Genomic DNA, 13,098 nt, shown 5'->3' on the forward strand with positions numbered 1-13,098 from the left:
CCACTTTAGAGAGGCATTTCTTCAAGTCACTGGCACAGGAACGTGGCTAAAATAATATTCAATTAGCTTATATAATACTGAAGTAAGATACTGAGAGTGAAGAGAAGTAGATGAGGGAAAGAGGCCTAAGTGCCATTGAAAAAGAAAGGAAGCAGCAGAGAAACCACAAAAATAGATACTGCAAAAATAACCAGAGAACTATGAACTGAAAGAAGAATGAACAAGGCCGCAAAAACCAGGGAGAAAGGAAGCGACTGACCCTACAGAAAAATCTAAGTGGGCAGAACCTGCAGGTATTATCCACATGAGTCTTGTTAAGAGGAGTTGAACTGGAGCAGAAAAGGCACATACCAGGTAGGAGGACAAAGAGGTAAAACGATGTTTAAAGAACAGAACTTTAGATGGAGAAAGACACCATTTTACCTGCCTTGATTTTTAAGCTTGGAATGTTTCAGTGACTAGTCATTGGTCACTAGGAAGTGGTTACGTTAATTTACTAGCTATAAGGAAGCAAACACGTAAGTGTGTACACAGTCCTGCCCTTGTTGGTTGCTTAGCACTGCACGCATACTCCCTGTTTCACAGTTTTAACAGCAACCCAGTTTGGGGTGCGTTCACCCCAGTGTCTGCCGCGTATGCAAATACACATGACACTAGGCCTTGATGCTTGAGCTTGTGACACTGTGCTTGTCCCATGGCTGGCCTCGCTTCCGAGAGCTGGGAGCTTCTCCGCGTTGAGGATGTACAACGAAGCTTCCCTCTCAGTCTTGCATGAGCAAGACACGCATGATCAGACCCAACCTCCTGGGTCTCTTGGGAAACACACACATAATTAGCCCCTGTGCGCCAAAGACTTCATTGCTGTATTTGCCACATGGTGAGTGTCACCCATTGAGCCTGCGAACATGCGCACGCAGAAACCCTCCCGTCTCCAGGAAGTATCACTATATTTGCCATATGGTCAGGCTCACCTGCTAGGTCTAGGAGGATGGGACAGACGGGCAACACTCACGCACACATAATGAAGCTCCCCACTGGGCTGCCTTAAGAAATTAGAAAAACCCAAAAAGCATTTGACATGACTGGCGGCGTGATCGGGCTCACCTGCTGAGTTTCGGGGCAGGGTGGGGTAGTCACACGCACATGAGTTCGCCATCTCTGCCCAACGGGTGCCTCCTCAGCGCCTTAGGCTGGAGGCAGAGCAGGGGGAAAGCACTCCCTTCCCCGCTGGGGAGACACAGACTCCCTCTGCCCCCCGCTCCCCTCCGGGCTGCGCGGCTGTAATTGCTCCCTGATCTGGGCGGAGGGGGACTGGCACCTCCGTAAGGAGCCTCTTCCCCTCGCGGCCCTGTGACTACCGCAGGGCCAGACCGGGTTCCCGGCGGGGGGCTCAGGTACCCGGCTGCTGCCCGCCTCCTCCGGGCGCCGTTACAGTAATTGCCGAGGCGGAGGCAGTCCCCAGGGAGAAGATAACGAGCCCGCCCTCCCCTGAGCAAGCAGCGCTCGTAAACACCCGCGGCGAGAGGCGCCCAGGCGCAGGCGGTGGTGGGGCTCTCCTCACGCACGGCCGTTCCCGCCCCTCACGCAGCGCCCGCTCGCCTCACGCACGGCCGCCCCACCCCGCCAGACTGGACGACGAGGGGAGCGGACCCTCTGCGCTCCCAGCCCCGTCCCGCTCCCGGCCAGGCTCCCCGGGGCACCGGAAAACGCTTTCCCCGGGCGGCGTCCGTCAGCGCGGCGCTCCCGCCGCCCCCTTCCCCGCGCCGCCATGGCGGCCTAAGGGGGGGGGGCGCGGGACTCCCCTGGCGGTGACGTGTGTTGCCATGGCGACGCCCAGGCAGCGTCTCGCTCCGTGTGGGGGGGCGACGGGGGGGGGGGGGGAATGACAACAAATATGGCGGAGAGGAGCAGGACGGCAGAGACGGGTCAGTGCCAGCCGCAGTCGCCTGGGCGGGGGGAGAGGGGAAGAGCCCCCCTGCTCCGGGGGCTTCCGGCGGTCGAGGGGGCCCGGCTCGCAGCGGGGCGCAGGGCCAGAGCCCTGCTTTCAGGGGAAAGGGGAGGGAGCGCCTCCCGGCCGAGGGCACCGAGGTGGTGAAGGGGCCGCTGCCGAGGCCGCTGCCCAGGGAGCTGTGGAGGAGGGCAAGGCCCCTTCCCTGGTGGGATGAAGAGCATCTTCCCGGGGGCGAGGTGGTCTTGGGGAGTAACCCTTCGGGCAGGGAAAGGGCGAAGAAGCCCCCAGGCGCCCCGGCCCGGTCCGAGGGGGCATTGCCCCGTTGTGGGGAGGAAGGTGAGAGGGTGAGGGCCCCGCTCGCCCGGCAGACAAAATGCGGGGGAAGGCCCCGGCTGTGCAGGGGAAGAGGCTGACGGTGGGGGACCCTGCACTGTGCACCCTCCTCCCCGCACAGCGGGCAAAGGTGGCGGCGAAGGGGGAAGAAAAGAAACCACGACCTGCTTGATTTAGAATGAAAAAATGACATGTGAAGACAGCGGGGTTGGAATATGAAGTGCACCTCAAGGCTGATAGCTTGGGGCTTGACCCGCAGATGCTGCTTGACCTGTGGCTGGAGGTGCCGAGAGCCCTGCACAGGGGCAGCGGGCCGGACGCCTCGCCTGCTTTTGGCTGCGAGGGCCTTGTTAAGGAAGGTGCCAAATGTTATTCTTCCTATTCAGGGTGTGTTAACAATGGCTCTACCTGTGTAAGTGAAGATAAGTTTGTTGGTGAAACAGAAGTTTTGTGTTTCCTTATGAATGATAAGGATCCGCTAGGTACAGGGGCCTTTCCTGTTGTAACAAAACACAGTTAAGGTCTCTTCCATCCCATGTGAAAACAAAAGTCCCCAAAATAATTTATGAAAATGAGAGATGTTAACATTTGGAGGGTGAAACAGAGATAATGGCATTTTTTTCTGAATATTTAATATCTCACAACGTCATACATAAATTATCTGAGTTCCTGGACCAGAAGTTCATTTTTGTAGCCTGCTGTGTTGGCTGCTGTGTATGTGCTTTTCAGCCTCAGAAGTGGCTCCAGGTGAAGATGCGTTATCCATAGAACTGATTTTGAATTTTTGGGAGAGTTAAGGTGAAAAAAAGTGATACATATGTGAAATGCTGTTGTGCTGTGAGAAACAATACTACAAAGGCTACATCTAAATGGATTGGCCGTAAGGTTCTTGAATTCCCTGTGTTCAGCCATGGTGTTTATGAACCCTTGAAACCACACTGTAAAGTTTATTATACATTAAACTTGTCCATGGGGCAGGTGATTATTTTCATCCACCGTGTTGTGCAACACCACTAAACACAGCTGATCAGCCCTGACTGTGCTGTCAAGCAGGAAACAAATCTCCAGTGGCTGTTTATCAGCTTTCCTACCTACCTCATCTACCTATGCCTGTGCTGTTGTCAGTAACTTTCTTTAACATATAATGTAACTTTCCTACTATTTCCAGATTAACGCATAATCTTACTCTTATATTGTGTTCTCTGCTATATTATTTAAATCTGCAGCCTTGCAGTATTTGCTTTTTGTTTTTAACCTTGTCCAGAACTTTTTCCACATCTAACTGTTGCAGCTAACTAGTCAGTGATTTTTTCATAAATGTGTTTCAGCTTGCGCTGAAATCGTATTTTATTGCATGTTCCTGATATGTGTCCGCTTAATTTTTGCAATGCCTGTCTGGCCGTTTTGCAAGTCTTAATTTGCGGGTCCTTCCTTTTTGGAGAATCCAGATGAGGAATTAAAAATGCAAAGAAACACAAAGATAGGAAAAAGACCCCAAACTCCTAGTGGGGCTTGGGAAGCAAACTTGGGATCTTGGCATATTTTTAAGAAAGGACATGGAAAGTAGGCTGTGGAAAGAAAAGGTGGGGTGGTTTGGGTTTTTTTTGCCTTTTTCCCACCTAAACTCTGGTTTCTGACTGTCACCTTACACTAAGGGAACAGACAGGTTCTTTTAGGGATCCTCAGCAGATCCCCAAAATAACCTGTTTGTCCCCTTAATGCCGGGTGACACTGACTCGGTTGATGTGCACGTAACATAACTGTGGAACATTCTTGTTCTTGCTGCATCCCAGCTGCTTAGTATGTCTTCATGGTATGTCAGGTATGGATCAGTCTTTAGGAGATAGAGGAATCTATCTCTGGAACCTGCATTTTGCACAAATTTAAATTTTTATGTATGGATGCAAGGAGAATAAAGCCATTACAGAAGGACTGAACATTGTTCAAATCATATAAATTGATTTAGCTGGTATGACTACATTATACTTGCTGGTTGGTTTTTACAGCAACATCATGTTTTTATTCCTGGATCAGAAAACACAAGTAATAACTAAGTCTTGTCTTCCCATCTTGAAATAGCAATTGTTCTTTGTAATTTTCAAATGAGAAAACCAAGTTACAGAGAAATAAAAGGTAACTTTATCCATGCTTTATAGAAACACAGATTACTGTTATGGACCATTCCTGACTGGTTTAATTCAGTAAGCTGTGTTTGAGAAGAGTCAGCGTCAGGGAAAGATGTCAGAAAAAATATGATCTGCAGTTACAGAAAGATGATTCCAAAAATTGAGTTTCTTCCTAAGTATTATCTGATACTGAATAATATGCATCCAAGATGCTTGCAACCCCTCTAAACTCTTATTTTTGAGAATATACTGTGTCAAGAGGTTTTGTATATTAATTATACTTTAGGGAAAACATACCTTTTTATAATGTAAGAATTTTTCACGTCAGTTTTATTAGTATATCCTTATTCTTCTTTCACAGGAAAGTAAATCTGTTAATCTTTCTTATACGGGTAATTATACTTTTTGTTTCTTCATATACAAATGTTTTCATATTTCCATTCCCATTTCATCTAGAATATTTTTGTTTCTGTAGTAGTTTTTGCAAATTTTTGGACTTTTTTTGTTGGGGAGGGGGATTAGGACACAGAGAATTGCACAAAGTACTTCAGAAGAGGGACTACCATCAGCTTTTATTATACAGAAAATGATGCTGAGCATAACAGTATCATGGTTTAAGCCAATCTGTGTGTTCCAAATGACTTAATAGGGAAGGTAGATTACCTCACATCTGTCTACTGAGGAGTTCATGCTCTGGTTCTGCCCTCTCTGGACTAGGCAGACATCTGGTCTAATCCATTAAATTAGTTTCTGTGTTCTGATGTTTGGTTAGAGTGCTGCAAATCAACGCACTTTACCCTGGATTAATCAATCATTTTCCCACTGCAGTTGGCTCCTCAGTCCTAGCTGGGTTCTTGGAACTGCTCAAATCAGCTGTCTGCAATAAACTGTAAGTTTGTATACTTCCCTGTTTGGGTTTCCAGGCTGAAGCCTTCATGTCTCATGCTGGGAAACCAAATTAACAGCAATTTAAAGCTTCACAGATGAAGTCTGCAGGAGAATGAAAGTAGTTAAGGCTAGTTAAGTTACTTTCAGGAGTGAACAAACTGCTTGGTTTCACTTGCAGTTACTCTGCTCAGCTGGCCTTGATGCCTCAGACCTTTGGAAGATACAGGATGTAGCAAGATTGCCAATTTACTTAAGTTCCTTCAAAACCAGATCAATGTTATTTTTCCAATTCTGTAGCAAAGAGGACTGTATTAACTTCCCTAAGGATGGTTTAGGAGTAGGTTGAAAGAAGTACAGAAAGCCTGTATTTGCTAATTTTTTGACCCATGAACCGGATGAAAGTATTTAGCTTCTCAGACATGGATCCAGCTAAAATTTCACTAGTTATCTCATTCTCCCCAGGTTGCTCTTAATTCTTCTAGGCATCTGTATTACCTTCAGAAGACTTGCTTCCAGAGGCCTGCATGATCAAAGGGTGCAGGTTATCTCTGAGTTCTGTAATACTTTTCTGAGGCAGCTGAATATTAGCCCGAATTGACAGTTCTAATATATGTTATTCCACAGTTGTTAGTCATTTTGTGACTATTAGTATTTCTGATGTTCCACTGAGCCATCATCACTGAAATCATAGTGAAAGCGAAGGCATTTACTCACAGTACTGGACAGGATATAAATATATATCTTTAGACTGAAGATCCTTGTTATCGGAGTAAACAGATTTCCCAGCAGAATGTGTAGTTTCTCACGTTTATTTACATGTCATGACAGATACCTTGCAGAGTGACGTTAAGTCACATTTCATACTAAGAATGGTCAGAATTTTTGAAAGCATTCACAGTCAGGCTGACCTGGCTTCAGGGAGTAGAGCTTCAAGCCATTGCTGAATGCTGAACCCACATTCAAAGTTTGGGTAGTAATTAACATTTCTAAAACACTTGGTGTTGAGATTATTATTTCGGAGGTCTGCATGTGGAGGGCCCGATAGAATAGCTGTGTAAATTCTGCAGTGTTTTCTAATTGATTTTAATGTGATAGGGCTGAGCTGGACTATTGAAAGATAGCTCTTGATTATTCTTTCAAAAAAGAATAGTTACTGTTTTAAAAATATTTAATCACATATGGTATGAACACGTTCTAGTATCAGGAACATACTGCTTTGTCTTAGATGGCCTTAATTATTAAATAAAAAGCTGAACTAAAGAAGACAACTGAATTTGTCTTTAAGTGTAGGCCTTTTTGGTAACTGGAACTTCTCATTTACTGGCCTCATCATGAGGAAATTTAAAATAGGAGAAATCAGCTAATTACCTTAACAATATTATTTGATCTTGGTCTTTAAAATAACACCATACATCACTGGTACTTCTTGTCTTCCAGGCAAATTTAAATTTCTTCAATTGCATTGTCCTTTCTGGAATTATTTCTGGATTTTCAAGTGTATATAAACAATATAGCTTACTTCCTAATATACACTACTAGCCTGTAAACATAGCTGAATTCTGGTGTTTGGGAAAAGACATTGCAGTCTTCATGCTGAAAGGCATCTGCCTGCTGTATCCTTCTGTCAACATGGAGAGGTCTCAAAAGTCAGTGGAAAACGGTAAGAGTACTGGGCCCAAACTTGCAGATGTTCGCACACCATAAAGAGCTATCTACAGTTGTTTATAAAGTGCTGCAGGATGTATTAGTAAAGAAGTCTCAAATGTATTTTGTTCAGCAAACACATTTGTCAGAACTCACTGATAGCATCGGTACGTTTTAGCTTAAGCAGTTTGAAGTCCAGGGGATATTAGAGAAAGGTTTGTTAGTAAATTTGAAGCACTCTGTAAGACCATTAACTACTTCAGTTTTTACTGCTTAAGCTGAAATATTCATTGAAGTGATATATAGAAATTAACCATAGTTGCTACAGAAAAATATTATAATCGTTACTCTCTGTTGCCAGTAGACTGATATTCAACTAATTTCCAACTTCATCAGTTATCTAGTGGAGACAATCCCCACTAGAAGAATTCACTGAAGAAGAGCTGCTAATATATTTTTGGTACTTAGAGCTTTGATCATATTTCTATTACATAATTTGCCATATAAGGAGACCTGAGAAATACTAATGAAGGCTTTATACAGCCAGAAGATATCATTTCAGAAAAAGAAAGAAACAGGACTATATTGGGTATGCCAGTTGCCGCTTCTTAATGGTTTACCACTTCCTAGCCATATTTCAAACAGTTTTTCCTTTGACAAATAATCAAAGCTTTTGAAAGTTACTTACCTCAAGCCTCCCAACATTTTTTTCTTTCAGTGAAGTTCAAAGCACTGTATTAATTATTAGTGCTTGTGAGAGGAGGTTTTTGAATTTGTAAAAAGTAAAATGAGACATATGGAGAATTTTAATAGGTTTAATACTGAAATTTGTAAAACAGAAGTTTCTGCAAGTTTCTGTAGTGTTGCTGTCACTGTATTTAGTAGGCAGAAGTGTCATGCAAAAACCAAGATCAACCTCAGAATGCATTTATATGGCCTACAGAACATTTCTGTTTTTTGAAGCTGAGCTTTATAGATATAATGCTTATTAAAATAGCTTTTAAAGTCAGCTTCCTGTGTTAAAATGTAACCGGCTTGGTCTCCATACGGGACCACCAACAGGACTGGGAAACTTAGATCTGCAACACAAGCTGGCTTTCCAAATGGGACATCTAATAACGATAGCTGTTACCTTTCACAGAAGGAAAGGACAACTTGTCTACACACAGAGATTTTGCTTCCTCCTGTTCATCTCTTCTCCAACAACACCTGTTTAGAGACAAAAACAGTAGAGTGAAATGACTATATATTTATCTTTTTTTTTTTTAAATAACGAGCTAGGATACCCGGATAACAGAAAGCACCAACCCCCAGATGAATGAGATGCTACAGGACATGTAGAGGACTTTGGTACAGGTGTCTGTTGGTCACATCACTCAGATCCAGGAGTGCTGCCTCAGCTCAGCAGTGGTGCTGCTGGATGTGGACTGGCTCCAATAGACCCACCTGGGTGTATGCACCATGCGACATCACTCTTGTTACTGGAGGATTGATTGTGCTGCTGCTGGAGGATTGATTGTGCTGCCCTTTTCCAGAACTATGTGATTCTAGAGAAACCAGCTCAGATTTCTCAAGTTATCCCCAAAAGTAGTTGGCATGCAAAGCCTTGATGCAGAATTGCCATGTTTAGATTGCATTGTACCTGAGATAATAAGTTTTTCCAGGCTCAAGCTGTGTTTGCAATAAGTCAACAACAGAGGTAAACCAGTTTACAAGTAATTGAGAGTCGGTTATGGGTACATATCGATGTGTCCCACATCCCAGCTCTCCTGTCACATTATCCCCACAACTCATCATTTGCTTGACATTGCCACAGAGGCCAAGCCTGTCATTTAAGAAGTGCTGTATTTTTTAAACTTAATTTTGTTTTTTTTTTTAAGTAATTTTACTATTTGTATTTTGAAATGGTTTGGAAAATTCTGCTCTACCAAAAAAATAATAATGACTTCAATTCGATTTAGTCACAGGCTGTGCAAATTCAGAGATGTGGACTTTACTATTAAATCTAGAGCCCAGATCCTGCAAGTGTTTGGCATTGAGTTTGATATGTATGTGTATCAAAGTTTGATTGGTTCTATTTTAGGATAATTAATTTATTAAGGCTGGAGACTAGAATGTATACAGTCTGATACATATGTTTTCTAGTACACATACGTGTCCCTGTTCTCTTAGTATGGTTAACTGGCTGATTTTATAGATTCATTGTGGCAAAAATCAAGTGTAGAAAGGGGGCGGGAGAAGAAAACAGTTGTCTTAAATTATTATTATTAAATAAATAAGCTATCTATTTCATTACATGCTAATTCATAGGGCTATTTACTTAGTAGCAAATCTCACAATCACGAGTGAAAACTGTCAAGATTTTGCTTTTACATATTGTTTCATAACCACCTTGAAAAGTATGTTGAATTTCAGTCTCCACAAAAGCAGGTGGAACGTCAGTTCCCATGAATCATGAAAGCAGAGCAGCAGGAATCCATTCCAAAGAAAGCCCAGCTGGATTCATTACAGGTCTACTGATACATTTTCATCTGCAATAAGCAGCAAAGTTACTGTGTGATTACAGAGCCGGGTAACACCTATCAAGTGACTGTCATGTTTTCGTGCATATATAATGCAGATGAGATAGTATGATGCACTTGATTAATGAAAAATTCCGCAAATAACCTGTATAGATCCAGAGGCAGAGGCATTATTTCATGGGAACTGTCTGTGTAAAACAGGTTTGCGAGATAAGCTTGTGTCTGTACTACTTACCTATACCTTAGGTCTGTAGTACTGCAGAGTAATAGATGTTTTGTAACTACACGGAATACCAGTGTATCTGCTGGTTATTTGATGTCTAAGCAGTACAAATAATGAGTAACTTGATCTCAGAGTTTTCTGTATGTAAGCTGCCTTGTAGGTAGATGTTTGGCTGGTGTTCTGAATATTTGAAATACTTTGTATGCATTTCATGTTCCTATAAATATTGTATCAACATTTCTGTAGTTAAAAAACTGCTGAATATGGTGTATTAGTTAGTAGTGTTCTCTGTAGTTAAATTCCTGTTGTTACATTGCTGATGTAAGAGAGTTACGTTTTTGTGTTAGATAACAGGAATTCTGAAACAATAGCTAAATCTTTTGCTATACAGTACTTTGTGAATAAAATAAAACACTGCAATGATCTAATTATTTGACATAAAATACTAGATTTTGTTAAAGTGCTTCTTAACTAAAGCATAATTTCAGCAATGTGAGTGGGCAGTGCTGTGGTGGAAGAAATTCTCAGTGGACTGTTTTGGAAAGTAGGGGGAAAGATGCTATTCTCAACTAAGAAGTTAAAGGAATTGTTTCAATGAGTAATTATAATTATGGCAGTAATTGTGTAATTGATTTCAGCAACCTCAGGGAACAAATTATTCTAGAAGTAGTACTAAAATCCCCAAATTATTTGAAGTATGTAGTAGTCAAGAAGATTTTAACTCCAAAGTGAAGAAATTAACTCTCTGAAACTACTGTTGACTTAAAGTGACTGACAGAAGACATGCCTGTGTCTAAACAAAAAGTAAATAGGGAGCAAGGGTAAACCCATATCTTTAAATTACACGTATTCAAGAGTCAAGGAAACATAGAAGTTCAACCCAAAGAAGAATGCGTGAATTAAGGTGCATAAGACACAGGATGGAAATTGTCAATGAACTTATGTTGCCCAGTTTTCACTTACCACACTCATAACGATAGCCCAAGCGGCTGTAGCAGTGTTCTTCAATCATCTGTGAAGTACAGGGTCTCAAAGAGAAAGATGGTTCTATGCAAAACTGCTGCTGTGTTTCCCACAGGATTTTGTGCTGTGGAGCCCTCGTGGAAAGCCTAGTTTTCTATGGATAAGGATTCATTACCAGCCTAAAGATGTTTATGGTTGAGTCAGGAATTGAGTTCAAATCTCGTGAACTTACTCAGTGATAGTCAAATACATCTTTTTCTTTGGACAGGTGCATCCACAACTAATTTAGAGTAGTCACACTTTAAATATTGACAAATCAGAATACCTCTCAATAGCAGGTATGGTGTAGTAGCACAGCTGGCCTGTATTGAGGCTCCCCAGGCTGATTGCTTTTGGAGAATACCTGAGAATGAGCTAAAAGCCCGATCAGATTAGAAGGCACAGCTCTATTACCTCAGTGTGGAACCTGAAGTAATGTCTATGATATAGCTTATTAGCTTGGGTGCAGCATCACAACTACAGTTGGCTTCCTTTGGCCTTGCTGGGATCACAGCAGGTGAGCACGTCTTCCAAAATATGGCATACATGTCTCTTTACATACAGGTCTGGAAAGCTCCTGTTCAATCAGCAAACATATTGAGACATTAAAAGTGCTAGGAGTTTGACATGACAGGGTAATTTTCATAAAGTCAAAAAGCACTGTTTGTATGTTTCTTGCTTGATCTTGTCAATACTCTTAAAAGACTTCCATAGTACTTCAGACTTAGTACTTTTAGGAGATGCCTTTTGTGGGCATGCCTTTTGAACGTGATGGTCAGGACTGAGGAGTACGAAACCTAGGACAATTAAAATAAATAAAGCCTTGGCCTTTTGAGAAAGCTGTAATAAATCCAATTCTCTGTTATATCAGGAATAATTATTACCTATTGAGTCCTTTTCTGTTTCCCTGCTAAGAATCAGTTGGTCCTAAACAAAAGAGACAAACAAAGTTAACTTACAGGGATTTCAACTTTATTGTTGAAGGCTGCATAGTCATGGGTCAGGGTCATTGCATTGGTTGCTATGTATCAGATGTTTTAGATGCATTTAGCTTGCCTCAATGTGAGTTATTTTTAATTTAGAAATTTGTTTTGTCATTTTATTTTGTCTTTGAGTTATGCCATCATTAAACCAATTTTAATTGTCCTGTTCTTGTAGGATAAAGACCACCTGATTTACATAGTGTTCACTCCTGGTTAGGATATCATTATGTGACTGTTGGAATCTTGTGCTCTTAAATCAGAAAAACCTGTGTATTCCAGAGTATAGAGTGTGATAAAGACAAAAAAAAGCCATGGAGGAAGTAATGTTCTTGTACTGAGAACTGTTTTTTCAATAAAATATGATTGTACTGCATAGGAGGGAAATGGTCAATGTAGTCTGCAGGCCAGATCTCTGTTGCTTTATCAGTGTGAGTATGGATTAAGTCCGTCTGTTTCATACCTTCTGTATGAAACTTGATGTACTATATATGGAAGTTAAAGTTTGATCTGCACCAACTATAACTGACTGAATCAGTATCCTTTGGCTGGTGCTATTTCTTGAGGTTGTTCAGCTATTTCTTGAGGTTGTTCAGCAATATCTTTTAGTAAGCGTTTTTTAGGTAGGCATTCTGCATTTAAAAACCTTGTCAAAGAAAGGTTTTTAAAAATACATAGTATATACAGGTGACTTATTAATATACCCGAAGATTTAAGCTCGATACCCTGCTTTTGCTAAATCAGTGCTTCATACCTGAGGCAGCTATTGAAATGTGTATGTATACCTAGTATACATATGTATTTATGGATATATGCATAGCATATATCCATGAACCTTTCCCTTCTATTCCTCCCACTTTCTCCATCCTCCCCCACATACAATGCAAACCCAGGTGTATAAAAGCTGATTTGTTTCAGGGTTAGGCAGCATGGGAAGTATTTGCAGGATTTTAGGATAGCACCAGCAAATACTAGCAGGTGACTTCATGCACCAACCTCTTTTTCACAGTTTTGTGGGGAGTATCATGAGCTTTTGCCCTTACCTGGCATTTTCTACCAACTACAAATCCAAACCCTGCAACTGCCTGCCTGTTTTGACTTGGTATTTTTTGCAGGTCACATGCACTTCTTGTCTTGGGGAAATCAGTTGCTTACAGATTTCAGAAACACATGGGACCCTACTAAAGAAAGTTTTACCCATTGAAATTCTGTAGTACCACGCAAGGAATCTGCTTTTAACTCTTCAGTTCTTTTCCTGCCTCAGAATCCCTAGATGCAGAATTTCCTCTTACTTGGTAAGAACACCCAAAAAAAAAAATCTTTTGCTGACCTAGAACTGGAGTTCCTATGCACTCTTCAACTGATGTTTCAGCATCTCCTGAATGCAAACCTAATTCTCTGAGCCATCTCTTATCTCCCAGGAAGGACG

General features: G+C 41.9%; 1 protein-coding gene across 2 annotated transcripts in view; it reads left to right on the forward strand.

The window, feature by feature from the left end:
• The first annotated feature begins 1,889 nt into the window (after nucleotides 1–1,889).
• LOC104334200 (AGBL carboxypeptidase 4) overlaps nucleotides 1,890–13,098 on the forward strand; it is a 1,001,604-nt gene continuing 990,395 nt past the window's right edge. The window contains exon 1 of one of the 2 annotated variants that reach the window (XM_075424527.1): nucleotides 1,890–1,925. In XM_075424527.1, the coding sequence (XP_075280642.1) occupies nucleotides 1,895–1,925 (31 nt within the window). In that variant the 5' untranslated portion in view covers nucleotides 1,890–1,894. Of the gene's footprint in view, nucleotides 1,926–12,667; nucleotides 12,965–13,098 lie in introns of those variants that run through there. The other variant, XM_075424528.1, reaches the window with a different exon arrangement.

Source organism: Opisthocomus hoazin, chromosome 6 (genome assembly GCF_030867145.1).
Source record: "Opisthocomus hoazin isolate bOpiHoa1 chromosome 6, bOpiHoa1.hap1, whole genome shotgun sequence".
NCBI lineage: Eukaryota > Metazoa > Chordata > Aves > Opisthocomiformes > Opisthocomidae > Opisthocomus > Opisthocomus hoazin.